The 27,289-nt window shown below is 35.9% G+C and overlaps 1 protein-coding gene across 4 annotated transcripts in view; it reads right to left on the reverse strand.

Moving 5' to 3' along the window:
- The window catches only part of TAX1BP1 (Tax1 binding protein 1), a 96,072-nt gene that overhangs the window by 39,568 nt on the left and 29,215 nt on the right, over nucleotides 1-27,289 (reverse strand). For all 4 annotated transcript variants that reach the window (XM_012447774.2, XM_012447776.2, XM_012447775.2 and 1 more), the window contains exons 6-8: nucleotides 4,774-4,922; nucleotides 4,601-4,691; nucleotides 2,788-2,976 (exon numbers count right to left, since the gene is read on the reverse strand). In XM_012447774.2, coding sequence (XP_012303197.1) covers nucleotides 2,788-2,976; nucleotides 4,601-4,691; nucleotides 4,774-4,922 — 429 coding nt within the window. The remainder of the gene's footprint in view (nucleotides 1-2,787; nucleotides 2,977-4,600; nucleotides 4,692-4,773; nucleotides 4,923-27,289) is intronic.

The raw sequence follows: 27,289 nt of genomic DNA on the forward strand, positions 1-27,289 counted from the left end.
GATTATAAATGTGCCTACATATTGCTATAAGGATATTTACTGCAGGATGCTTATACAAGCTAATGATTGTAAACAATCAAAAAACAATTATATACTACATAGTTGTTAAATCAAGAAGAGAAGGAATACTAGGCAGCTGTTATGGTGAATGAAAAAGACTGACATGTGTATCATAGTGTAAGATATCCATTTATAAATTATTTAAAAAAGGAAAAAAGTTTCAGAACACCCTATGTATTCTAATTTCTGTTAAAATATAAATATATATGTATATTCATAAATTCGATAATGATTTATCTGATAAGGAATGAGGGTTACATTTTACTTTCTATCTCATGTACTGTTTACATTTTTTATAACCATAACCTCACACTACTTTTACAATCTTTTAAAAAGTTTTAGCAACTAGTAGTCATTTTTCTCAGGTACTTTCATAACTAGGTTTTTCCTCCCAGAAGTATTGCTTAAACAGGAAAAAGATGGTTAGAGAAATTTTCAGCATCTTATTAAATAACAAATAATCAAACACACTTCTCATGTTTGTATTTGCAATCTGTTACATTAAAAGTAACAAGGATTAATCATTAATTCTAAATGTCATGCACTTCTGACATTTTAGGTGTTACATTAACTATGTCTGAGTATATTTAAAAGCAAATTACTGAAAACAACATCATAATAATGAATTAATCAAGGTAAATCTATATAATGGAATATGTGGTCTTTTTTTCAAATTAGGAAGCTCTCTATGAACTGATATGGAATAACTGGCAACCTATTTTGTTCAGTGAGAGAAAGCAAGGTGCAAAACAGTATTTACAGTAGTGCCACCTTTTTTAAGAAAGAAGACGATAAAGAAATATGTGTGTACATGTACACATGCATATATGTTTATTTTTACAAAAAGAAACATAAGAAGAATAAACTAGAAACTAATGAAAATATTTACGTATCAGTAAAGATAAGGGTTAAAAAAACTAGGGAAGAGAGTGAGACCTCAAAGTAAAATTTTTATATCATTTTGACTTCTGAACAAAGCAACTGTTTTACATATTCAAATAACAAAATTAAATCAAAAGGTTAGAATAAAATCAAGTACTAAAATTAAATACAAATGAAATTATATTACAAAATTTAACATATGTATGCAAAAAAATAGTTCAAGTAACTTTTGTACATGGTGTTCTAGACATCCTTAGTGAAATATATTCTAAGAAAAAAGAGCTGTAAAAATACCTTAGCTTTATTTAGTAGATTTATTGTTGGAAGTTGCATTGATGTAATAATTGTCAAACTATTGGTGTGTATGGCTGGGTGGAAACCCATGAGTAATAATGATGTTTTGGAAACGAGTTCTCACACTGGGAGAAAACAGATATAAATATGGAATGCAACAAAGGAAGGAAGAATCCTAAGGTACTAAATCTGAATTGGAGCAATCAACATAAATTAAAGATGCAGAATACCAACTAGAGTTGCAAAGCAGCAGCCCCACAGTAGCAACAGGATCAAGTTCTTGGTTTCAAAATACCATTACCTACTAAAATTCTTAACCAGAGCTCCTTGGAGAAATGGGAATATCAGGTCTGGGGGAGCAACCTGAAGTTAGAACACACAGTTGTGCCATGAAGCAAGAAGTATTCAAAGCATTATAGGAACATATCAGGACAAAAAAAATCCAATTAAACCTTGAATTTAACCAAGGTTCCCTTGGTTGGTTAAATTTAGAACAATTTGGGTATGAAAAAGAATGATGATTATACATAACAATATGCAACAAAAAATCCTTAAGTCCAAAGTTATATTAAAAAAAGAGGAAGGGATCACAGGAACTTCCTCATTATAAAAGATTACCTACAAATAACTGTAGAAGGAATTGAATTTTTTAAATCACCGTTTTTCTATCATTAATTATTACCAATGTAATACCTGATGAAGGTGAGGGGCATCAAAGGACAATAAAACCACTGGGGAAAGGCTGTTGGTGAATAGGTTGTTCATATAGATTGCTTAATAATCACAAAGAGGGAAATAAAAGAAAGGCACCCATATAGACAAAGGTAGGCATAACTTTAAACAAATTATTAAACCTAAAGTTATCAAGAATGGAACAAACTGACATTATATAACTTTTGATATGACTCTAACAGGATGGACAAAACAGCATCTACGTCTTTTTTTGCAAAAATGTCTCACTTGAATCTAGTCATGAGAAACAATAGATAAATCCAGATTACAGAACATTTTCTCAGACTAGCCTGTTTTCTCCAAAAATATCAATTTCATAAAAAGTATAGGGACACTATTCTAGATTAAAACAGATTCATAACACATCAAAATAATATGTAGTATTTGACTAACTCTGAATCAAAATAATTTAAAGGTTATACAAGAATACATTTGGGACAATTTGAATTTGAACTAACTATACGTGAGAATCAGTATTATTCCACCAATGTTAAATTCTTGGGCGTGATAATGGTATTATGATATGAAGAAGAATGTACTTGTTCATAAGAGAGACATGCTGAAGTATTTAGAGTAAATTATCATAATACTTGGAATTCACATGGCTCAGGAAAAAAAGCCATATAAATGGGAGAGATAAAACAAAGAATGGCAAAATATTTTGGGGTACATTAGTATGCACTGTTCTGTTCTTTCAACTATTTTGTAAGTTTGAACTTTTTCAAAACAAAAGGTTGAGGAAATTTTTAAAAAATCATATTGTATATACTTCATAGAAATGTTTTACAATCTTCAAATACATACAGTGAAAATACTTACTTTATTACTTGAGGTTGTAAGCAGGAAAGTCCGTTGCAGATTTTCCTTTTCAGCCAAACATAACTGTAGTCTGCCAATCTCTTCTTTGAAATGAGTAATCATGCCTTCTTTGTTCCCATCTAAATTTTTTAAAGTCTGGACCTCTGACATAAGCTTGGTATTTTCTATTTCTGTATTCTTCAAATGTACCTGTAATGGTGTTTGAAAACATCAAGAATATTCTAACTCCATAACCTAAGTGAGTCAAAGTTTAAAATACCATTATATTTCTAACCCAAAGATTATGAAAGGAAGGAAGGTCATACTAGACCAGGATTTAACAGACCCAGGTTCTGCCAAATAACTAGTTAAGCATTTAGGAGCAGAACACAGCTTTTCTAAACGTTTTTCTTTTCCACAGAGATTATTCTAAGGCCTAACAACATTACCTGATCTCTGAAGTCTTTTCCTTTGATTTAATGGTTTCAAGTTAGATTTTAAAATGCAAATAGATTTGGCTGTTCTTTTGGGGAAATAAATTATGTTATTTGGCATAGTCAAATCTGGCATGACAAGATTCTGGAAAACTAGAAGGGGTGCATTCAAAAACAATGTCTCAAACAATTCAATTTTCTGCAGGTGAAAAGTACTATATCATTTAGTTTCAATGTGCCGAAAAATGTATTTGATTAACCCAACTATATTGATTTTCCTATGACTTTCGCTATTGCTGATTTGCTAACAGATATACAAATGAAATTCAATAACCAGAATTAGAAATACAGACCCCTAGTGTCCACTGTTAAGTATATCTTGCTTTGGTTAAGAGTACTGAGGAGAAATGAATTAACTTACTTCTTGCACTTTACTCTTTAAATGTACAGAATACTGAAGGACTAATTTCTGTTCACAAGGATAGAATATTAACTCCTGATTCTCTGAAGGCATCAGCATCCAACACCCTTGCAACATCGCTTTAAAACACTACCTAATTTTCATAATCATCAGCTCATGAAACTTGACTTAACAAGAAACTGACTTAACTCAGGATGTTCTTGAAATTCCTCATCTAGAATTGCCTTCAGGAAATGCTTATGAGCCACTTAAGATAGTAAGTCTCAATTTGCACCTGCAACATTACTGATAATTAAGCTAACTATCCTATATTTCAGGATTGCTTAAAAAAATAAAATAAAAACTTCAAACGGTCAAGATTTGTTAGCATTGAGGTTATTTTTTGCAAAATGATAGTCTGAAGATATTCTACAAATATCAAAGATATTCTACAAACTCTAAAACGGGATCATTACTAAATTAACGTTCTCCCCAAGATATATATGAATGTTCTTAAAAATGGAAAACAGTTGTATGAATTCTGATAAGTATCTTAATATCATTAAACCTCTTCAACTTATTACACAGTACCTGTTAAGTATCTAAAACAGCAGCAAATTAACTCCCTGAAAATTAACTTTTAGGGGTGATACACAACATGACTATGACTTCCTCCTTGCTGTCTCCTGGATCACTTTGAGAGAAGCTCTAGCTGCCATGCTATGAGGACATTCAAGCAGCCTATGAAAAATCCATTTCAAGAGGAGTTGAAGGGCCTCCCGCCAAAAGCCATGTCAGTAAGCCATCTTGAAAACAGATCCTCCAGTCCCAATCAAGCCTTTAGCTGACTATAGCCCTTGCCAAGAGGACTGCAACCACAAAAGACCACAGCCAGAACCACTCAGCTAAGCTGCTCCTAAATTGCTGACCTGCGGGCCCCTAAGTTTTGGGATCATTTCTTATGAAGCAACAGGCAATAAATATGGAAAGAATAAATTACCTTATAAAGTTCCTTCTCATCCTTTTCCGTCTTCAACTGACATTCAAGTTGTTCTCTTTCGTGCTGTGCCTTCCTGAGTTTGTCCTTTAAACTGAGATAGGATAAAGTAACATTATAATGTTTTCAAGTTTTTAAATTTTTATTAAAGTTATTTTTTAAAAGCATAGAACTACCTGTCCAATTCAGTTTCTTTTTCAATTGCTTTATGTGTTACTGACACAATATCTTCCTCAAGCTGGAGGGCTTTGGATGTAGCATCACTGTACCTCTTCTTAAACTCTTCATTTTCCATTTTTAAACTTTGTGTTACTTCAGTAAGATCCTGAAAAGTGATGACAAGGTATTTTGAGAAATACAGAAACATAATGAGGAAAGCAAATTTGCATACCTTTAAGAAAACTATGTATCCTTAGAATTTTAATCCCACATTTGTTCCTTCCAAAATTGAGAAACTAAGACTATAAAACCTAAAATTCTAACATATATTTAAATTTTCATATACTAAATTAACGGATAATTTGTTTTTTGTTTGGGGCTCACTTTGTCACCCAGGCTGGAATGCAGTGGCATGATCACAGCTCACTGCATCCTCAACTTCCAAAGCTCAGGTGATCCTCCCACCTCAGCCTCCCAGGTAGTTGGGACTACAGGCACCTGCCACCATGCCTGGCTAATTTTCTAATTTTTTTTAAGAGACAGGGTTTTGCCATGTTGCCCAGTCTGACACTCCTGGCTCAAACAATCCTCCTGCATTGGGCCTTCCAAAGTGCTGGGACTACAGGCATGAGCAATGATTAGTTTTTTTGTATACATCTTCCCCCCACCTTCAGACTTTTCATGGACCCTGTTTGTTGATTTTACTAACTTCTCCACCAGGGGGCAGGCAACAAAAATGTGAAAAAAAAAATTAGTCACTTTTCTTTTTCACATCTTGCTTTTCAATGTTACCCCGATGACAAATCAGGTCTTATATGACATCATCAAGGTTAACACCCACTTTTTCTAGCACAAGTCACTACGTGCTATCAAAGCACTAAAATATGCCTAAAGCCATGTTCCTAATGTTGTTGTCAGTGTGACTCAGAGGCCTAAACAAATATTCAAAGACACTAAGACAGATATAAAAGAGGTAGTAAGTGCAACAAATTGAATGTAATTCTACTTGGAATATTCTACTTTAAACAGATAATTATTTAAGACTCAAATATAACAGTGTATATAGGGAGGTGCTTTGTTATAGAAAATGTCTATACAACAAAAGAATTGTTAAATTAAGATAAAATTATTTTTTTTAAAGAATAATTTTTAAATTTCTCCCCGAAACAGTAATATTTACCTACCCAGCAAGGAAAACTAAAAAAAATTACCATTCAGCCAAGTTAAGAGCATGAAACGTTATACAGTATTTATAATTCACATAAAAAATCTCAGCCAAATATTTTATTGATAGAATATCACTTTAAATATCTTACTAGAATATGAACACTGCTACATTATTTTATAAAATAGTCAGATACACCCTACTGATTTTATTTTTGTTCAAAGCAAATGTTTGTCTAATTGAATTTGTAACACTAACCAAAAACTGTTGTACAAAATGCTTTTTTGGTTCCAATTCCATAATACCAGAGAAAACAAATAGTATTTATTTCCTCTGCAATAAATGTTGTCAATACATAATGACTGTTGTGAAACTGGGCACATTTTCAGGATTTGTCTTGTTGATTTATAAAGACAGCCAGAGAGGTTTCTAAATAATGTTTTGGTTTTTTTTTTTTTACTTTTAGTTTTACCAAATGCTCTCTTGTCACTGCAAATACACTACAGATTTAATCCAAGTATTTCTCCCTAGGACAAAACTAGTTTCCAATACTTCAGTAATGAAGCTCTATAACTGGTATACAGCATTCTATAAAATGTATAGGAAAATAGAAAAAAATAACTAGCAACTGAATGTAAATCATGAACTAATTGCTTTGAGTCAGTTAACTTTACATTAAATTGTAAATTAATTCTGACTACAGTAAATGTCTTAGAATCTTTCTCTGCTGCTCATAAAAGCACCTGATAGCTTCTCAGCATCTAAACCTCTTTTCAAAAGGCATGAAAATGATAAAGTAAGGATTATTCTTCAGGCCTCTAGTTTTCATGTCTGAGCTAACTATAAGCATCTTCAATGTGGCTCAGTCCTCCTTAGCAAGAAACAGCTAAGGGCTTTGCCATTTCAAACAACTAAGAATCATGCTTTCAAAAATTAACTTTAAAAGAGTAAAACCTAAAACACAATTTTTCTAAAACACTTTGGTCACCATTTATAAATCATGCCAAAGGACATCATAATTCTAATACTAAAACATAGAAAAACTCCATCAGATAATTAAGCCTGCTACACTGTACACTAATATGAAAACAATCAAAAAAATTAGGGCAAAGGGAGATAAAGAGATTTGAGTATTTCAGATTCATGCAGGGATTTTCTTCCCGCTCCTAAACTGAAAAATCACTGTTTCCATGAGCCACTATTACCAATTCTCGCAAATATATGAATAACCAGATAAAAAGATTATGAACCATTCATCTAGGTGGCTAAAGACATTTTAAAAGTATTTAAAATAACAGAGAACATTTATTCTCATGTTAAAAAATAAAATTCTCATAATAAACAAAAGCATATGAAGAAACTAGATATAGTATCATTAACAATTATCCATAAAAAAGGTATGGTGACTGGAGAGATCCAAGATGGCTGATGATTAGCAGCTCGGGCACGTACCTCCCAGTGAAAGCGCAAAGAACGAGAGGACGCCACACTTTCAGACGAATATTAGTTGCTCACGGACCACGAGATTCCCAGTGGAGGAGCTCCACGGGTCGCCAGGGCGACTCTTGTGGCCGGCGTGGCGGTTTTGCTGGTGCCTTGGCACGCCAGTTCTTGGTGCAGAGTCCGGATATTTCCGGGCAGAAAAGCACCATCAATCTTAACACCGCTCTTTTGGCCGGCTCAGTGGATTGCTCAGATTTCGGCGCAGGGAATCAACAAGTTGGACGTCAGAGACCCAGTTAGAAAGTCGGTAATTATAAAGACGACAGACGGACAAATAAATAATGAAGGGAAGAAACCAGCGTAAAAAGGTAGAGAATACTCAAAATCAGAATGCCTCTCCCTCTACAGGGGATTGCAATTCCTCATCAGTAACGGAACAAGGCTTAATAGATTACACCGGTATCCCAATAACAGAAGCAGGTTTCCAAACGTGGGTGATAAGAAACTTCTGTGAATTAAAAGAACTTATTCTAACCCAATGCAAAGAAACTAAGAACCTTGAAAAAAGGTTTAACGAAATGTTAATGAGAATGGACAATTTAGAGAAGAATATAAGTGAATTGATGGAGCTGAAAAACACAACACGAGAACTTCGCGAAGCATGCACAAGTTTAAACAGTCGAATTGATCAAGCGGAAGGAAGGATATCAGAAGTCGAGGACCAGCTCAGTGAAATGAAACGAGAAGACAAAAATGCAGAAAAAAGGATGAAAAGGAATGAGCAAAGTCTCCAGGAAATATGGGACTATGTGAAAAGACCTAATTTACGTTTGATAGGTGTACCTGAATGTGATGAAGAGAATGAATCCAAGTTGGAAAATACTCTTCAGGATATCATTCAGGAAAATTTTCCCAACCTGGCAAGGCAGGGTAATATTCAACTCCAGGTAATACAGAGAACACCACAAAGATATTCTTCAAGAAGACCAACCCCAAGGCACATAATTGCCAGATTTATTAGGGTTGAAATGAAGGAGAAAATACTAAGGGCAGCTAGAGAGAAAGTTCAGGTTACCCATAAAGGGAAACCTATCAGACTTACAGCAGATCTCTCAGCAGAAACCCTACAAGCCAGAAAAGAGTGGGGACCAATATTTAACATCCTTAAAGAAAAGAACTTTCAACCCAGAATTTCCTATCCAGCCAAACTAAGCTTTATGTGCGAAGGAAAAATTAAATCTTTTGCGAACAAACAAGTACTTAGAGAGTTCACCACCACCAGGCCTGCTTTACAAGAGCTTCTGAAAGAAGCACTATACATATAAAGGAACAACCAATATCAGCCTTTCCAAAAATATATCAAAAAGCAAAGAACTTTAACACAATAAAAAATTCACATCAACTAATGGGTAAAACAGCCAGCTAGCATCAAATGCTGGTATTAAACTTACATATATTTTAATTGGATAAAAAGCCAAAACCCATCGGTATGCTGCATCCGGGCCCATCTTACATGAAACAATACACAAAGACTCAGAGAGAAGGAGGAAGATTTACTAATTGAACAGAGAGTAAAAATAAACTAATAAACAAAAAGCAGCAGATGCAATTCTCACCTCTGATAAAGTAGACTTTAAAGCAACAAAGATCAAAAGAGGCGAGGAATGACACTACATAATGGCAAAAGGATCAATGCAACAAGAAGAGCTAACGATTCTATAGATCAACGAGATAGAAAATTAACAAGGATATTCAGAACTTGAACTCAGACCCGGAACAAGTAAACTTAATAAATATTTATAGTACTCTCCACTTCAAATACACAAAACATACATTACCACCTCACACCTATTCCAAAGGTGACTATATAATTGGAAGTAAATCACTCCTCAGTAATCGCATAGCATTTCATAGGTTTAAATTAAATATTGGTTGGCTGTTTGTTTGTTATCTTCTTCCCTTACTCCTTCCTGATTACATCATTAAGTATAATTATCAGTATAAAAGAGGTTTTCAATACCCATTACTAAATTGCATTCTAGCCTGGGCAAGAAAGCAATACTCCCATTCTCTCTCCCTCTTTCTTTTCCTTCTACCTCCTCCCCATTCTCTCTCTCTCTTTCTCTTCCTTTTTTCTCCTTCCTATTCTCTCTCTCTCTCTCTCTAAAAAAAAAAAAAAAAAAAAAAAAAAGGTATGGTATTCTAGATTCACGAATATACAGAGTAAAATTTAGTAAACTAGTACCTGAATACTTTAACAAATTATTGACAAAACCATTACTTATGAAAATTGCTAGTCAGATTTTAACTCAAATTTCACTCGTTTTACTTAATGTGTGAGTCTTTTCTCAAACACTCTACTTTTGAAATCAACTAAAATACCAAGTTACGAAGACAGCTACACAGAGTATAAATGCATCTTCTCAGGTTTCTAGAAATCCACCAGACAAAAATATAACTAACAACAATATTTGACGTGCAGTGGCTCACGTCTATAATCCCAACCCTTTGGGAGGCCTAGGTGAGCAGATCACCTGAGGTCAGAAGTTCAAGACCTGCCTGGCCAACATAGTGAAACCCCATCTCTACAAAAAATTAAAAAAAAAAAAAAAAAAAAAAAGCCGGGTGTGGTGACATGTGTCTGTAGTCCCAGCTACTTGGTAGGCTGAGGCAGTAGAATCATTTTAACCCACAAGGAGGAGGTTGCAGTTAGCTGAGATCATGTCACTACACTCCAGCCTGGGTAACAGAGCAAGACTCTCTGTCTCAAAAAAAAAAAGAAAAAAACAACGTTTTTAAAATGGAAAAAGGCTTATGGAATTTGGATACAAAGAAAGAATATTTTTGCACAGCTGTATATGTTTGTGTTTTATGCTAAGTGTTATTTCGAAATAACCAAAAAGTTTTAAAAAATTAAAGTTATAGAGTGAAAAGTTACAGTAAGCTAAGGTTAATTTATTTTTGGAGAAAAGATTCTTCTATAAATTTAGTGTAGTCTGGCCAGGTGCGGTGGCTCATGTCTATAATCTCAGCACTTTGGGAGGCTGAGGCAGGTGGATCATTTGAGGTCAGGAGTACGAAACCAACATGGTGAAACCCTGTCTCTACTAAAAACATAAAAATTAGCCAGGTGTGGTGGTGCACAGCTGTAATCCCAGTTATTTGGGAGGCTAAGGCACAAGAATCACTTGAACCTAGGAGCCAGAGGTTCCTGTGAGCCGAGATCACACCACTACACTGCACTCTAGCCTGGGAAACACAGTGAGACTCCATCTCAAAAAAAAAAAAAAATTCCCTAAATAATTTAGTGTAGTCTAAGTATACGATGTTTATAAATCTACAGTAGTGTACAGCAATGTCCTGGGCCGTCACATTCACTCACTACTCACTCACTGAATAACCTAGAGCACTCCCAGTCCTGCAAGGTCCATTTGTGGTAAATGTCCTATACAGGTTTAACAAATTTTATCTTTTATACAGTATTTTTACTGTACCTTTCCTTTTCTAAGATGTCTAAATAGTTCAGATACACAAATATTTACCATTGTGTTACAACTGCCTACAGTAATCAGTACACTAACATGCTGCACACATTTGTAGCCTAGGAGGAATAGGTTATACCATATAGCCGAGGTGTGTGATAGGCTATACCATCTAGCTTTAAGTACACACTATGATGTTTGCACAAAGAGAAAATCACTTAACAACATATTTCTCAGAACATATCCCATTGTTAAGTGATGCATGACTATAGTAAAAAACATAATGAGGGCTACCTTTGATTCATTGAAAAATCAGCTATGAGCAAATGCCCTTAAATTCAACTTTTATAAGAAAATAACAGATCAAAGCATTAATTTTTGTGGGGAGGTGGGAAGAGAGACAGGCTACAAATTTACTGGCGTCTAAATTATTTCCTGAATATGAATATATTCCACAGACAAGTGATTTTTCTTAACATTAGGTTTCATATACATTTTTAAAGAGTTAGGGAATAAGTACAAAAATTTAGGGTGTATAACTTTACTTACATTAAACTTCCTTTTAATTAAATTGAATAGAACTATTCAATGATGTAGTCTTATAAAATAAACTATAAAAATGCTTAATTTTACAGTTCTCTATCAATATAAAAATTATGGGTTTAAAAATATATAAATATATTGTAGAAATATGAATTTCTTAAAACTATTACTTTGTAACGCAGGTACAAAATTAAAGTAATTGGCTTGAAAGAAATACATTGCTATGTACACATAAGTTATAATCATCACCCCATGTATTAAAATTAAGCCTTTTGTATCTTTTCTTGATGACAACTGGTAAAAATAAAAACAAATTCAATGAGATCATAAATTCAAAATTGGTTTTTGGCAATTCCATATATTAGATACTAAAAGCCTTAAACTGCCTCTGTCCAAAACCAGGTACTTAATATTATGATAACAATAACAGCTATCTTGAGAGCTACTAAATAGGAAATGCTATGTGCTTTATGTATAATACATTCTCATTTGATCAGCACATGGCCTAAGAACTAGGAACAATGATGATGCTCGTTTATATGAGAAAAGTGAGCCACAGAGTAGTTTATCAAAGGTTACACAGCTAGTAAATGGTAGAACTGAGAATGATTTCAACTTTCCAATATTCTTAAACAAAAGTTTTCTAAAATAACAACTGAAAATTTCAATACCAGAGGTATTGAAATTTTGGTAATTTGATTTTGGTAAATTTTAATACCAGAGGTATTGAAATTTTGGTAATTTGATTTTTATCTACCCTTGATAGGACCTTTCTTAAGACTGGTACTAATAAATAGATTAAGTTATAAGGTACTCTTCAAAGATAATTTCCAGATCTCATTTACAAACTGTTAAATTCAAAGACTACTACATTGGTGTTGTGGCAGAGACTGCTGGTTACCTGCCAAATTACAACCTCCTTTCAGTCATAGTAATTACATATCACTGCCTAACTACACTGTATACCAGCTTCTTTTGCAATGCATTATAGTCATCTAAATTCTCATCAGTCAAATATAAATGAAATGGTATATATCACTTTCATCTCTATAACTTACATTATTGATCATGCCTTGTCTAAGATCTTTTTCCCCTTTTCAGCCAGATGAAACCAGGATATGTCAGTGATCAAGTTTCTATCACGAAGATATAAATTCTCTAGGAGTCTAAGGGGTTGGGCAGTGGAATGATATAAAAGGTAACAAGACACTAAATAATCATGTAAAGCAAATCTGCGCTACCCTCCCCAGACTTCAATGACTCATGACATAGACTGTTACATTAACAACAACAAAAAAAACTTAATTTTACACTGTTGGGTTTCTTTGTTGTCACACTAATTCATTATTAATCCCTGACTAGTATTCAAATCAAGTAACTCATTTGATACAGTGCCATTAAGTCAAAAAATTAAATTAGCTATGCAATAAAGTATAAGATATGCATCATTGATCATACCCAAATTCAACTACTATTTTAAGTTACTTTAAATATCTCATTCTTGAAGAGAAAATGTAGCAACTAATAGCCAAAAATATGGAAATTACAAAGCTAGTTAAAACACTGGTATGATACTGAGTATACCTAAACAATCAGAAAACAGCGAATTTAAAGGGCAACAAATACATATGGTAGAGGATCTCAAAAGAGTAAAGCAGCTGTCAGAAAAATACTTGCCTCAAAAATCAAAAGTCTAGTTAATGAGCCAAGCATGGTGGTACACACCTGTAGTCCCAGCTACTTGGGAGGCTGAGGTGCATAGCTGGAGTCCAGGAGTTCAAGGCCAGCCTGGGAAATACAGTGAGGCCTTGCCTCTATATTTTAAAAAAAATTTTTACATCAAGATATAGAATATTATTAAGCAATAAAAAGAAACAAAGTACTGATCTATGGATGAACTTCAAAATCATTATGGAAAAGTCAAAAAAAAAAAAAAAAGGCAAATATAGAGACAAAGAAAGTAGACTCATGGTTGCCTAGGACTGGAGACAGGACATATGTAAGGAGTGACTGTTAATAGATGCAAGGTTTTTTGGGGGGATGATAAAGAAATCCTAAGATTAAATTGTAATGATGGTGGCATGACTCTGTAAATATACAAAAAACTATTCAATCGTATACTTTTTTAAAAAAATCAAGATAATTGAAGTTAATATAGGTTGGCTTTTGGATGCTTGCTTTCTTTTATATCTGCAACTGAGTAATCCCGGGTACTCTTACAGAAGCTATCTATATTCTTGAGTTCAATTAAAAGCATATTAAATAAAAATCCACATTTGTTTAAGTAATATAAAGTACAAGCAGCTACTCAAGAGTGTGACTAGGGGACCAGTACTAGACCACAGACAGTTACCTGACTATATCAAGACAAGATACTTGTATAAAATATAAATCAACTATATCACTAAGCACACTGTTAGGTTCACCTAACAGCTTTTCATAGCAATACTTTCTCAATGAAGGAAGCAGTGCATTTACATACATTGCAGTGCATATTTTTCATTCCAACATAGACCAGTAACAAAGTTTCTGAATCAGCTACTCTGAGTACCACGAAATAGAAAACTAAGAACAGAATGCCAAATACGTGCAGAAAAACCATACAGGCTTTTAAACCTGGGTACCTACAATACCAGATAATTCAAATCATCTGAGAAAGAGTATCATGGCTCTCTAAATAGACATTTCTCCTGATAGTGACTCTAAAACACATAATTAGATGTAACTAAAATAGTGTCAAAATAGAATAACAAGAAAAGAACTAAATAAAACCACCTGAAAACTAAGAAAAACTGGATGAAGAACAGCTCTCAAGCCAGTGGACATCAGGATAAAAGGTCAGTGATCCCTGGAAGAAAAGAAACAACCAAGGTCACTTCTATAACTCCTCCAGCTTATTAACGTCTAGAGAGACTTTCAAGGCCACAGGGCAAGGAGGGCAAACTCGCAGAGTCCAGTGGTTTCCCTGAGCTATGGAGAGAAACTGAGAGTCTAGGAAAGCTAGGGAAAATAGAGTTTTCAGGACAGAGTACCAGAGAAGAATCAGTAGAAAAAGAACTCCAGAGATCTACAAGGAATCCTCTTCCAAGTCTTGAGCTGATTACTGATCAGCATATGCATGTGAGAAAATTAACCCAGGCTGGAGAAAGAATCACCCAAAAAGGACTACAGAGAACAGTGCCTGGAACTCAAAAAGGGCCAAGAATAGTGGTTATTCCTACCAGGCAGAATGGAAACACTCATAATTAATGGGAGAACAATTATAGTAATCTATATAATTGAAAGAAGGGCCTTTCCTCCATAGAGGGGCGAGAGTAACCCCAGTCTAAATGCTGCTCTGGTACTACCAAACAAAGCTTGAAAACAAGGCTCAAAAAGATCAAACTGTTGCCAAGTAATTAAACTACAACCCAGAACAAAGCTCAAGACTATTTTCAGGAATATAAAAACTATCCAACACCCAGCAAGGTAAAATTCACAAAATATGACATCCAATCAAAAATTACTACACATGCGGAGAGGCAGAAAAATATAACCCATAATGAGTAGAAAAGCCAATCAATCAAAAATGATCCAGAAATGAGCCAGATGATCAAGTTAATGGACATTTAAACATGTGTATTCCATATGTTCAAGAAGCTAGAAGAAAACTGAACAAAGTATACACAGAAACATGAAAGACATGAAAAAGACTAAAATCAAACTTCTAGGAATGAAAACAATAATACCTGAGATAAAATATATATATTACACACACACAGACACTGGATGGGACTAAGGCAGATCAAATATTGCAAAGAAAAGATTAGTGAACTTGGAGACAGACAAAGTATAACTATCTAAAATGAAACAGGAGGAAAAGAGACTGAAAAAACAAGAGCACAAGTGAGCTCTGAAACAACTTTAAGGAACAAAACATATGTGTACTTGAGTCGCCGAAGAAGAGGAAGGACAGAAAAAAATTTAAAAAAAACGCTGAAGAAATAATGGCCTAGCCGGGCTTGGTGGCTCACGTCTGTAATCCCAGCACTTTGGGAGGCTGAGGTGGGCAGATCACAAGGTCAGGAGTTCAAGACCAGACTGACCAACATGGTGAAACTTGGTCTCTACTTAAAAATATAAAAATTAGCCGGTCATGGTGGTGCACATCTGTAATCTCAGCTACTTGGGGGGCTGAGGCAGGAGAATTGCTCGAACCTGGGAGGCCAAGTTGTGCTGAGCCAAGAGCGCGCCATTGCACTCCAGTCTGGGCAATAGAGCGAGACTCCATCTCAAAAAAAAAAGAAATAATGGCGTAATAATTTCAAAATTTAATGAAAGCCCAAGTATACAGATACAAAAAGGTTACTGAACCCCAAGCATAAAAAATGAAGAAAATAAAGAGGACACAACATAATCAAAACTACTTAAATTCAATGATAAAGAGTAAATCTTAAAAACAGTAAGAAGAAAAAAACCACACATTAAATATAGAGGAAGAAAAATACCAATGACATTGAATTTCTCATCAAAAACAATAAATGTGAGAAGAACCACATTTTAAAAATAACTAGATAGTTAGATGCATCTAGTTTCTTGTTTCTGATATACAATTGTTTGAAATCCAAAATCTATCTAGAATTCTATGCACAACAAAAATCTCTTCTAAAACTAAAAGCAAAATAAACACTTTTCCTAATATACAAAAGTTGAATAAATTCATCAACAGAAGACCTGTACTACAAAAATGTTAAAGAAAGTCCTTTCAGGCAGAAAGAAAGTTACAACAGATAGAAACCTGTATCTATGTATTTTACTGGATTGGTTCTTTATAAGAATCCTTAAAATTACTTACAATACACTGAAGAATACTTAAGTACTCCAAAAAAATCACTACCATTTTGAAGGGAAAATGGCTAACTGAATTTCCTAAATGTTACTTTATATTACCAGAATTTCAAATTTGAAATTGTATATAATCTCCCTGAGAATTATATACCATGGTAAATTTATCAGTCAGTGCTTGACCAGATAAGCAAACAGTTCAGGGGGACAGACAGACAGAGACACTAAGGAATTTGATCTTGTGTAACTGTAGAAGCTGGAATCAGTATGTGTAAAGTAGGCAATCAAGTAAGACATTTATAAAGTGAGAAAAGCAAAAACAATATAGGAACCACAATCACCAGCTGAAGCCCACCGGAATGGACTGAACACTAAAATCCATGTTGGTTTTTATTCTGACCCTGATAGTCTCAAGGTTTCTTGAGCACACTGGGGTCCTTCCTGACACACCTAACCCAGGAGATGGAGAAACTGAAACAGAATTCCACAGAAGGTAGAGCAATTGCAGCCTGGCTACTATTACCTCATACCAACAAGGGAGCCAGGAGAGAAGCCACAACTTGTATAAGCTACAAAAATGGCTGCCTCTTCACTTCTGCCTTCAAATCTAATGCAAGAATCTCTCTTATGGCTCATCCTAAACAAATGACAGAGAAGGGAACTCTGGAAAATAAGTTCAACCTAGCAAAGTTGACATATTACAAAGCTACAGCCATAAAATTCCATTTATCAAAAAGAACTCTATTTGACTTAAGTTCTTGCAACTCAAAATTCTAAACTTCAAACTTTTAATGTATATGATCCTTCAATTGCATTATCAATGAGTTTCACCTGACCATACCATTATGTGTTGTAGTATATTCCGATAAAAATTTCTTCTATAAACGAGAAAAACATTTCAAGGACTAATACCACAAAGACATTAAATTACTGTACTAAAACTATATACTGATTTTTTCCCACAATTTATCCTTTCTGAAATGGAGATGTATCTTACAGTCAATGGTATGTCTTAGTTTACTTGGAGTATTTTTTACTGGCAGTAATAATGGTATGTATTACCACAGCTTCTTAAGCTCAATAAAGCAAGATATTAAAGCCTTCCCAAAATCTTTGCAGGAACGGTTGATTTTCTATTAAAATTATAACTAATCACGAGAATCTTAAATAAATGTTAACCAAATTCTATAAAATGTGAAACATAATTTAAAAGCTATTGAAGTAGTTTTTTCTGGCTTTCAATCAAAACATGGTAACAAGTAAATGGGCAATGTGGCACAGTTATGTGATCGCTAGAGGGAGACAAATGACTGCTGAGTTTTAGTAACACAAAATCTTTCATTTGTTAGCTGTTACAAACTGGTATTTTCTTCCCTTTAAATGCCAGAATCCCATAATATTTATAAAATGATAAAGTGCAAAATAGTGCTCTTTTTAAAACTTCTTAAAAGAACTGGAAGGCCACAGAAAAAAACACTAAAGATGCATAAAAAGTAAACACTGTAAATAGCTCACATATAGTAAACCATGACTGTTCAAGAATAATAGTTGTTAAATATGTTTTTTTAAATCCTTTTCAAGACCGTAAAATCCCATACCCAAAATAAAATGTCACCTTCAGACCCTTCTTTCGACTACAATAAAAGCTAGTAAGAACGCCACAAACCCCAAAACTCATTGCTACCTATTTATTCAACAAATAATTGATGAATAAAGAGACATACCATGTTTGCATCTGTTATTATAAGTCACTGTAATATAGTAACAAAAACACTTAGCTTGGGTTTTCAGGTTCTCAACTTTGCCACTTGTTAACTAGATGACTTTCAGCCATGAAGAAGCCTAAACTCAGAAAAATTAAGTGACCACCTTTTGAAAGCAATTTCAATGAGAATAAAAAGGAAAACTCTATCTGATGACAAGTTCTTCTTTGCAGTATATGCTGTCACTCTACAACAACACAAAATGTCTTTACATTTTAGAGAAGAAAAAGCCAAAAACATAAAGATAGCTTAAGAGGTCCACACTAGCCAGGGAAGAGATCTTCCACATTTCCTCACTCCTTTATCTATGATACTTCCCAAATACCTGGTGATGTCTCCTACACAGTTTGTGAAACTTACCAATCAAAACAGTATGAATATATATATAACAGTTTGTAACATCCTCCTGTACATTATTTTAGGAATATTACTTTAACATTCTCAAATAGTATATCATATCCCTTTTATCAATTATTCAAGTTGAAAATACAATTATATGAAAAAAACTCAATTCATAATTTAGGCTCCAAAAAATTATAAACTAAACTAACTGAAAAACTTAATAGGGTCAACTCTTTTTAGTCCTATTAGAAAACCAAGATTCAAAATCACTGGTTCTCTGAGCCTCGGTTTTAAATCTTTCAATTTCCAGTATGTATCTAGCACTCCAAAATACAAACAAGAATACCACGAAACATACAAACTGCTAATTTTCACAGAAGTCTTTGATAAATGTAAATATGGGTTTTAAAAAAATAGTATTAGAAGTTCTGGCCAGGGCAATCAGGCAAGAAAAATAAATAAAGGGTATTCAATTAGGAAAAGAGGAAGTCATATTGTCTCTTATTTGCAAATGACATAACTGTGTATTTAGAAGACCCCACAGTCCCAGCCCAAAATCTCCTTAAGCTGATAAGCACCTTCAGCAAAGTCTCACAAGAAAAAATCAATGTGCAAAAATCACAAGCATTCCTATACACCAATAACAGACAAACACAGATCCCATTTGTCATGAGTGAACTCCCATTCACAATTGCTACAAAGAGAATAAAATACCTAGGAATACAACTAACAAGGGATGTAAAGGATCTCTTCAAGGAGAACTACAAACCACTGTTCAAGGAAATAAGAGAGGACCCAAACAAATGGACAAATATTCCATGCTCATGGTTAGGAAGAGTCAATATTGTGAAAATGGACATACTTCCCAAAGTAATTTATAGATTCAATGCTATCCCCATCAAGCTACCAATGACTTTCTTCACAGAATTGGAAAAAAAAAACCTTAAATTTCATATGAAACCAAAAAAGAGCCTGCATAGCCAAGACAATCCTCAGCAAAAAAAAAAAACAAAGGTGGAGGCATCACGCTACCTGACTTCAAACTATACTACAAAGCTACAGTAATCAAAACAGCATGGTACTGCTACCAAAACAGAGATATAGACCAATGGAACAGATCAGAGGCCTCAGAAATAACACCGCACATCTACAACCATCTGATCTTTGACAAACCTGACAAAAACAAGCAATGGGGAAAGGATTCCCTATTTAACAAATGATGTTGGGAAAACTGGCTAGCCATTGCAGAAAGGTAAAACTGGATCCCTTCCTTATACTTTATACAAAAATTAACTCAAGACGGGCTAAAGATTTAAACATAGCACCTAAAACCATAAAAACCCTAGAAGAAAACCTAGGCAATACCATTTAGGACACAGGCATGGACAAGAACTTCATGACTGAAACACCAAAAGCATGGCAACAAAAGCCAAAATAGACAAATGGGATCTAATTAAACTAAAGAGCTTCTGCATAGCAAGAGAAACTATCATCAGAGTGAACAGGCAATCTATGAGTGGAAGAAAATTTTTGCAATCTCTCCATCCAACAAATCTGGAATCTACGGTAGGATATGGACAAGATGGCCGCTTAGGAGGAAGTCGGGATTGCAGCTCCGAGAGAAGGCACAGAGGGTGAGTGGACGCCGCATTTCCAGACGGATTTTTACTGCCCACAGACCAGGAGATTCACAGGAGGAGAAGCCCCACGGGTCGCCAGCGCCACTGGTTTGAGTGGCGTGGCCGCTCAGCCTACGCCCTGGGGCGGGGGGCAGCGGCTTCTTATGCAGAGCAAGAGAGACAGAGTTCCCTCTGAGCCAGCAAGGGGAGCTGAAGCAGGGAGTCAAGCCAGGAGACTCCCTGGCAAGGGCGTGCCACGAATCTCAGTGCCGTTGCTTCGGCTGACGCAGCGGCACACAGGGCAGCAGATTTTAACTGCCCACAGACCAGGAGATTCACAGGCGGAGAAGCTCCACGGGTTCCCAGCACCGCTGGTTGGACTGGAGCAGCCGCTCGGCCTGCACCAGGGGCAGGGAGCAGTGGCTCCTTGAGCAAAGTGAACAAGACTGTGTCCCCTCTGGGCCAGCAAGGGGAGCTGAGGCAGGGAGTCAAGCCAAGAGATTCCCGTGCAAAGAGGGCCCCACTGGAAACACGGATGAACCAGGGACGGTCCAGCTCTGTGGGGGAGGGGCGTCCTCCATCAGGAAACACCCTGCAGTTCCCGGGGCAATTTGCCATAACCAAGACAACCCGCCACTACAGAGACTCCGTCACTACAGGGGCGGGCCAGCATAGCGGAAGCAGTTCTAACTACACCCATATAAACAGGACTGCAGGGAAGCTCACACGGAAGCTGGGCGGAGCCCACAGCAGCTCAGTGAAGCCTCTGCAGGCTGAGTGTGACTAGACTGCCACCTTGTGGGCAGGGAAAACGACAGCAACACAGCTGAAAATCATAAAGCCCTAACTACTCCCTGGGCCAGAACACCTGGGGGGAAGAAAAGGGGGTTTATGAGTTCAGCTGCTGCAGACTTAAAATTACCAAAATCAGAAAGACAGCAACTACAAAGTCGATAGGTGGATAAATCCACAAAGATGAGAAGAAACCAGTGCAAAAAGGATGAAAACACCCAAAACCAGAACACCTCTCCTCCTACAAGGGAGCACAACTCCCCACCAGCAAGGGAACAAGACTGGATGGAGAATGAGTGTGATGAAATGACAGAATCAGCTTTCAGAAAGTGGATAATAAGAAACTTCCGTGAGCTAAAAGAACATGTTCTAACCCAATGCAAAGAAACTAAAAACCTTGAAAAAAGACTTGATGGAATGCTAACGAGAATGGACAACTTAGAGAGAAATATGAGTGAATTGATGGAGCTGAAAAACACAACACGAGAACTTCGCGAAGCATGCACACGTTTCAACAGCCGAATTGACCAAGCAGAAGAAAGGATATCAGAGGTCGAAGATCAACTCGATGAAATAAAACGAGAAGGGAAGATTAGAGAAAACAAGGTAAAAAGGAATGAACAAAGTCAACAAGAATTATGGGACTATGTGAAAAGACCTAATCTACGTGTGATAGGTGTACCTGAATGTGACGAAGAGAATGCATCCAAGCTGGAAAATACTCTTCAGGATATTATCCAGGAAAACTTCCCCAACCTAGCAAGGCAGGCTAATATTCAAGTCCAGGAAATACAGAGAACACCACAAAGATATTCCTCCAGAAGAGCAACCCCAAGGCACATAATCATAAGATTCACCAGGGTTGAAATGAAGGAGAAAATACTAAGGGCAGCCAGAGAGAAAGGTCGGGTTACCCACAAAGGGAAACCCATCAGACTCACGTCAGATCTCTCAGCAGAAACCCTACAGGCCAGAAGAGAGTGGGGGCCAATATTCAGCATCCTTAAAGAAAAGAACTTTCAACCTAGAATTTCATATCCAGCCAAACTAAGCTTCATAAGTGAAGGAAAAATAAAATCCTTTGTGAACAAGCAAGTACTCACAGATTTCATCACCACCAGACCAGCTTTACAAGAGCTCCTGAAGGAGACACTACACATAGAAAAAAACAACCAGTACCAGTCACTCCAAAAACGCACGAAATGGTAAAGAGCAGCAAAACAATGAAGAATCTGCATCAACTAATGGGCAAAACAGCCAGCTAGCATCAAAATGACAGGATCAAATTCACACATAACAATATTAACCCTAAATGTAAATGGACTAAATGCCCCAATCAAAAGACACAGACTGGCAAATTGGATAAAAAGCCAAAACCCATCAGTGTGCTGTATCCAGGAAACCCACCTCACATGCAAGGATACACAAAGGCTCAAAATAAAGGGATGGAGGAAGATTTACCAAGCAAATGGAGAGCAAAAAAAAGCAGGAGTTGCAATTCTCATCTCTGATAAAATAGACTTTAAAGCAACAAAGATCAAAAGAGACAAAGAAGGACACTACATAATGGTAAAAGGATCAATGCAACAAGAAGAGCTAACGATCCTAAATATATATGCACCTAATACAGGAGCACCCAGATACATAAGGCAAGTTCTTAAAGACTTGCAAAGAGACTTAGACTCCCACACAATAATAGTGGGAGACTTCAACACACCATTGTCAATATTAGACAGATCAACGAGACAGAAAATTAATAAGGATATCCAGGACTTGAACTCAGACCTGGAACAAGCAAACCTAATAGACATTTACAGAACTCTCCACCCCAAATCCACAGAATATACATTCTTCTCAGCACCACATCACACCTACTCTAAAATTGACCACATAATTGGAAGTAAATCACTCCTCAGCAAATGCAAAAGAACGGAAACCATAACAAACAGTCTCTCAGACCACAGTGCAATCAAGTTAGAACTCAGAATTCAGAAGCCAACCCAGAACCGCACAGCCTCAGGGAAACTGAACAACTTTCTCCTGAATGTTGACTGGATAAACAATGAAATGAAGGCAGAAATAAAGATGTTCTTCGAAACCAACGAGAATGAAGACACCACATACCAGAATCTCTGGGACACATTTAAAGCAGTCTCTAGAGGAAAATATATAGCAATAAGTGCCCACATGAGAAGAAAGGAGAGATCTAAAATTGACACCCTATCGTCAAAATTGAAAGAGCTAGAGGAGCAAGATAAAAAAAAACTCAAAACCTAGCAGAAGACAAGAAATAACTAAGATCAAAGCAGAATTGAAGGAGATAGAGACACGAAAAACCCTACCAAAAAATCAATAAATCCAGGAGCTGGTTTTTTGAAAAGATCAACAAAATAGACAGACCACTAGCCAGACTAATAAAAAAGAAAAGAGAGAATAACCAAATAGATGCAATAAAAAATGATAAAGGGGATATCACCACAGATGACACAGAAATTCAAACCATCATCAGAGATTATTACAAACAACTCTATGCACATAAACTAGAAAACCTGGAAGAAATGGATAAATTCCTGGACAGTAGCCTCCTCCCATGCCTAAACCAGGAAGAAGTCGAAACCCTGAATAGACCAATAACAAGGTCTGAAGTTGAGGCAGCAATTAAGAGCCTACCACCCAAAAAAAGGCCAGGTCCAGAGGGGTTCACAGCCGAATTCTACCAGACATACAAAGAGGAACTGGTACCATTTCTACTGAAACTATTCCAAATAATCCAAAAAGAGGGAATCCTTCCCAAATCATTTTATGAGACCAACATCATCCTAATACCAAAACCCGGCAGGGACTCAACAAAAAAAGAAAACTACAGGCCAATATCCATGATGAACATTGATGCAAAAATCTTCAATAAAATACTGGCAAGCCGATTACAACAGCACATCAAAAAGCTTATCCACCATGATCAAGTAGGATTCATCCCAGGGATGCAAGGCTGGTTCAATATACGCAAGCCTATAAATGTAATTCACCACATAAACAGAACCAAAAACAAAAACTACATGATTATCTCAATTGATGCAGAGAAGGCCTTCGACAAAATTCAACAGCCCTTTATGCTAAAAACTCTCAATAAACTAGGTATCGACGGAACGTATCTCAAAATAATAAAAGCTATTTATGACAAACCAACAGCCAATATCATACTGAATGGGCAAAAACTGGAAGCATTCCCTTTGAAATCTGGCACTAGACAAGGATGCCCTCTCTCACCACTCCTATTCAATATAGTACTGGAAGTTCTAGCCAGAACAATCAGGCAAGAAAAAGAAATAAAGGGTATTCAATTAGGAAAGGAGGAAGTCAAATTGTCTCTATTTGCAGACAACATGATTGTATATCTAGAAGACCCTATCACCTCAGCCCAAAATCTCCTGAAACTGATAAGCAACTTCAGCAAAGTCTCAGGATACAAAATCAATGTGCAAAAATCACAAGCATTCCTATACACCAATAACAGACTTAAGGAGAGCCAAATCAAGAACGAACTGCCATTCACAATTGCTACAAAGAGAATAAAATACCTAGGAATACAACTAACAAGGAACGTAAAGGACCTCTTCAAGGAGAACTACAAATCACTGCTCAATGAAATAAGAGAGGACACAAACAGATGCAGAAACATTCCATGTTCATGGTTAGGAAGAATTAATATCGTGAAAATGGCCATACTGCCCAAAGTAATTTACAGATTCAACGCTATCCCCATCAAGCTACCAATGACCTTCCTCACAGAACTGGAAAAAACCACCTTAAACTTCATATGGAACCAAAAGAGAGCCCGCATAGCCAAATCAATTCTAAGCAAAAAGAACAAAGCGGGAGGCATCACACTACCGGACATCAAACTCTACTACAAGGCTACAGTAATCAAAACAGCATGGTACTGGTACCAAAACAGAGATATAGACCAATGGAACAGAACAGAGGCGTCGGAGGCGACACAACATATCTACAACCACCCGATCTTTGACAAACCTGAAAAAAACAAGCAATGAGGAAAGGATTCCCTGTTCAGTAAGTGGTGTTGGGAAAACTGGCTAGCCATATGCAGAAAGCAGAAACTCGACCCCTCCCTGACACCTTACACTAAAATGGACTCCAGATGGATTAAAAACTTAAACATAAGACCTAACACCATAAAAACACTAGAAGGAAACCTAGGCAAAACCATTCAGGACATAGGCGTAGGCAAGGACTTTATGACCAAAACACCAAAAGCATTGGCAACAAAAGACAAAATAGACAAATGGGACCTAATCAAACTCCACAGCTTCTGCAAGGCAAAAGAAACAGTCAATAGAGTGAATCGGCAACCAACAGAATGGGAAAAAATTTTTGCAGCCTACCCGTCTGACAAAGGGCTGATATCCAGAATTTACAATGAGCTAAAACAGATTTACAAGAAAAAAACAAACAAGCCCATTCAAAAATGGGCGAAGGATAAGAACAGATACTTTACAAAAGAAGACATACATGAGGCCAACAAACATATGAAAAAATGCTCATCATCACTGGTCATTAGAGAAATGCAAATCAAAACTACATTGAGATACCATCTCACGCCAGTTAGAATGGCGATCATTAAAAAATCTAGAGAAAACAAATGCTGGAGAGGATGTGGAGAAATAGGAACACTCTTACACTGTTGGTGGGAGTGTAAATTAGTTCAACCACTGTGGAAAACAGTGTGGCGATTCCTCAAGGACCTAGAAATAGAAATTCCATTTGACCCAGCAATCCCATTACTGGGTATATATCCAAAGGATTATAAATCGTTCTGCTATAAGGACACATGCACACGAATGTTCACTGCAGCACAATTTACAATAGCAAAGACCTGGAACCAACCCAAATGCCCATCGATGATAGACTGGACAGGAAAAATGTGGCACATATACACCATGGAATATTATTCAGCCATTAAAAACGAGGAGTTCACGTCCTTTGTAGGGACATGGTTGAACCTGGAAACCATCATTCTCAGCAAACTGACACAAGAACACAAAATCAAACACCACATGTTCTCACTCATAGGCGAGTGTTGAACAAGGAGAACACATGGACACAGGAAGGGGAGCACTATACACGGGGGTCTGTTGGGGGGAGACAGCGGGGGGGTGGGGAGTTGGGGAGGGATAGCATGGGGAGAAATGCCAGATATAGGTGAAGGGGAGGGAGGCAGCAAATCACACTGCCACATATGCACCTATGCAACAACCTTGCATGTTTTTCACATGTACCCCAAAACCTAAAATGCAATAAAAAAATAAAAAATAAAAATAAATAAATAAATAAATAAATAAAAATCTGAAATCTACAAAGAACTTAAACAAAAATGAAATAGACACCACAAAAATCCAGGGGAAATACACTATGCAATTTATTCTCAATTTATACACATTATCTTGTTTTAGTTTTAATCTACTTTATAATCCTAGTTTATTCCTCCAAGCAGCCAATTTCACAAAATAACGTTGAAAACAATTAAACATATAATTTAAACAAATCTGTTGTGATAATCCCAACATAGCCAATTCTTTTACTAAGAACTGTAATTATCAGAATTTCATTTAGTTTTAATTATTAGAGTTTTCTCTCTAGTGGCACTTTAGAGTGATAAAAGTCAATGTGATAAAAGATGAAAAATTTTATTAATAAACAATTATGGATATTTAATTCAGTTTTAATTTTTGTCAAGTATGGAATGGGTAATAAGCTAATCCTATTATTTTATAAAGCAATGGAAATGTAACAAATATCTCCTACTATGAAGAAAATGAAGGTCTCTGCTTATTACATGGAGTAGTCATTATAAAACTTTAAATGAAATTATAGATGATATATCAGAACAATCAGTACCTCAAATAGAAGACCTCCAGAACTACTACAGGATTCACACCATGGAACAGATTTAAAACAAGTGCCAAGAAATGTCACAGATCTTATAAACCATCCAACCAAGACCAGTTTGAAAGTCTGAGTTGTAGCTGCCCATCAGGCCTGCTTGATTAAAATGGAGACTAATTTTGAAATATGTAGCAAATTAATAAAAAAAAAAACCTAAAAAGCCCTGGACTAGTAACAAAGAGGAACTATCTCTCCTGGCAAACACATTTTATCCCCAAAATAAACAGTTGTCACCACATATGTTTTGTAACTAAAGAGGGTTTTTTTGGTTACATTATACATGTATTACACTTTTAGAATATGAGAGAAATGCTATGAAATTCTACTGTTGGATGATATTTTATATTTTAGTCCCTCCTTGATGATTCTCTGGTTTATATTATGAAAAACAGTAAATAATAGCAGCTACTTACATTTACGGAGAACCTCCTATGCATCAAGTACCATTCTAGATCCTTTTATCAACATTTTCTATAATCTTAAGTATCATTTAAAAAATCACTTTCAAGTGCTTCCCAGAGAATATGCCCCAATGCAAGAATAGCAGCAGAGAAGTAGTCTCCTCCAAGATTAGTGACTGTCATCAAGATTTAAGA

The sequence above is a fragment of the Aotus nancymaae genome, unplaced genomic scaffold (genome assembly GCF_030222135.1).
Source record: "Aotus nancymaae isolate 86718 unplaced genomic scaffold, 86718_ANA_hifiasm-v0.15.2.pri h1tg000025l, whole genome shotgun sequence".
Lineage (NCBI taxonomy): Eukaryota > Metazoa > Chordata > Mammalia > Primates > Aotidae > Aotus > Aotus nancymaae.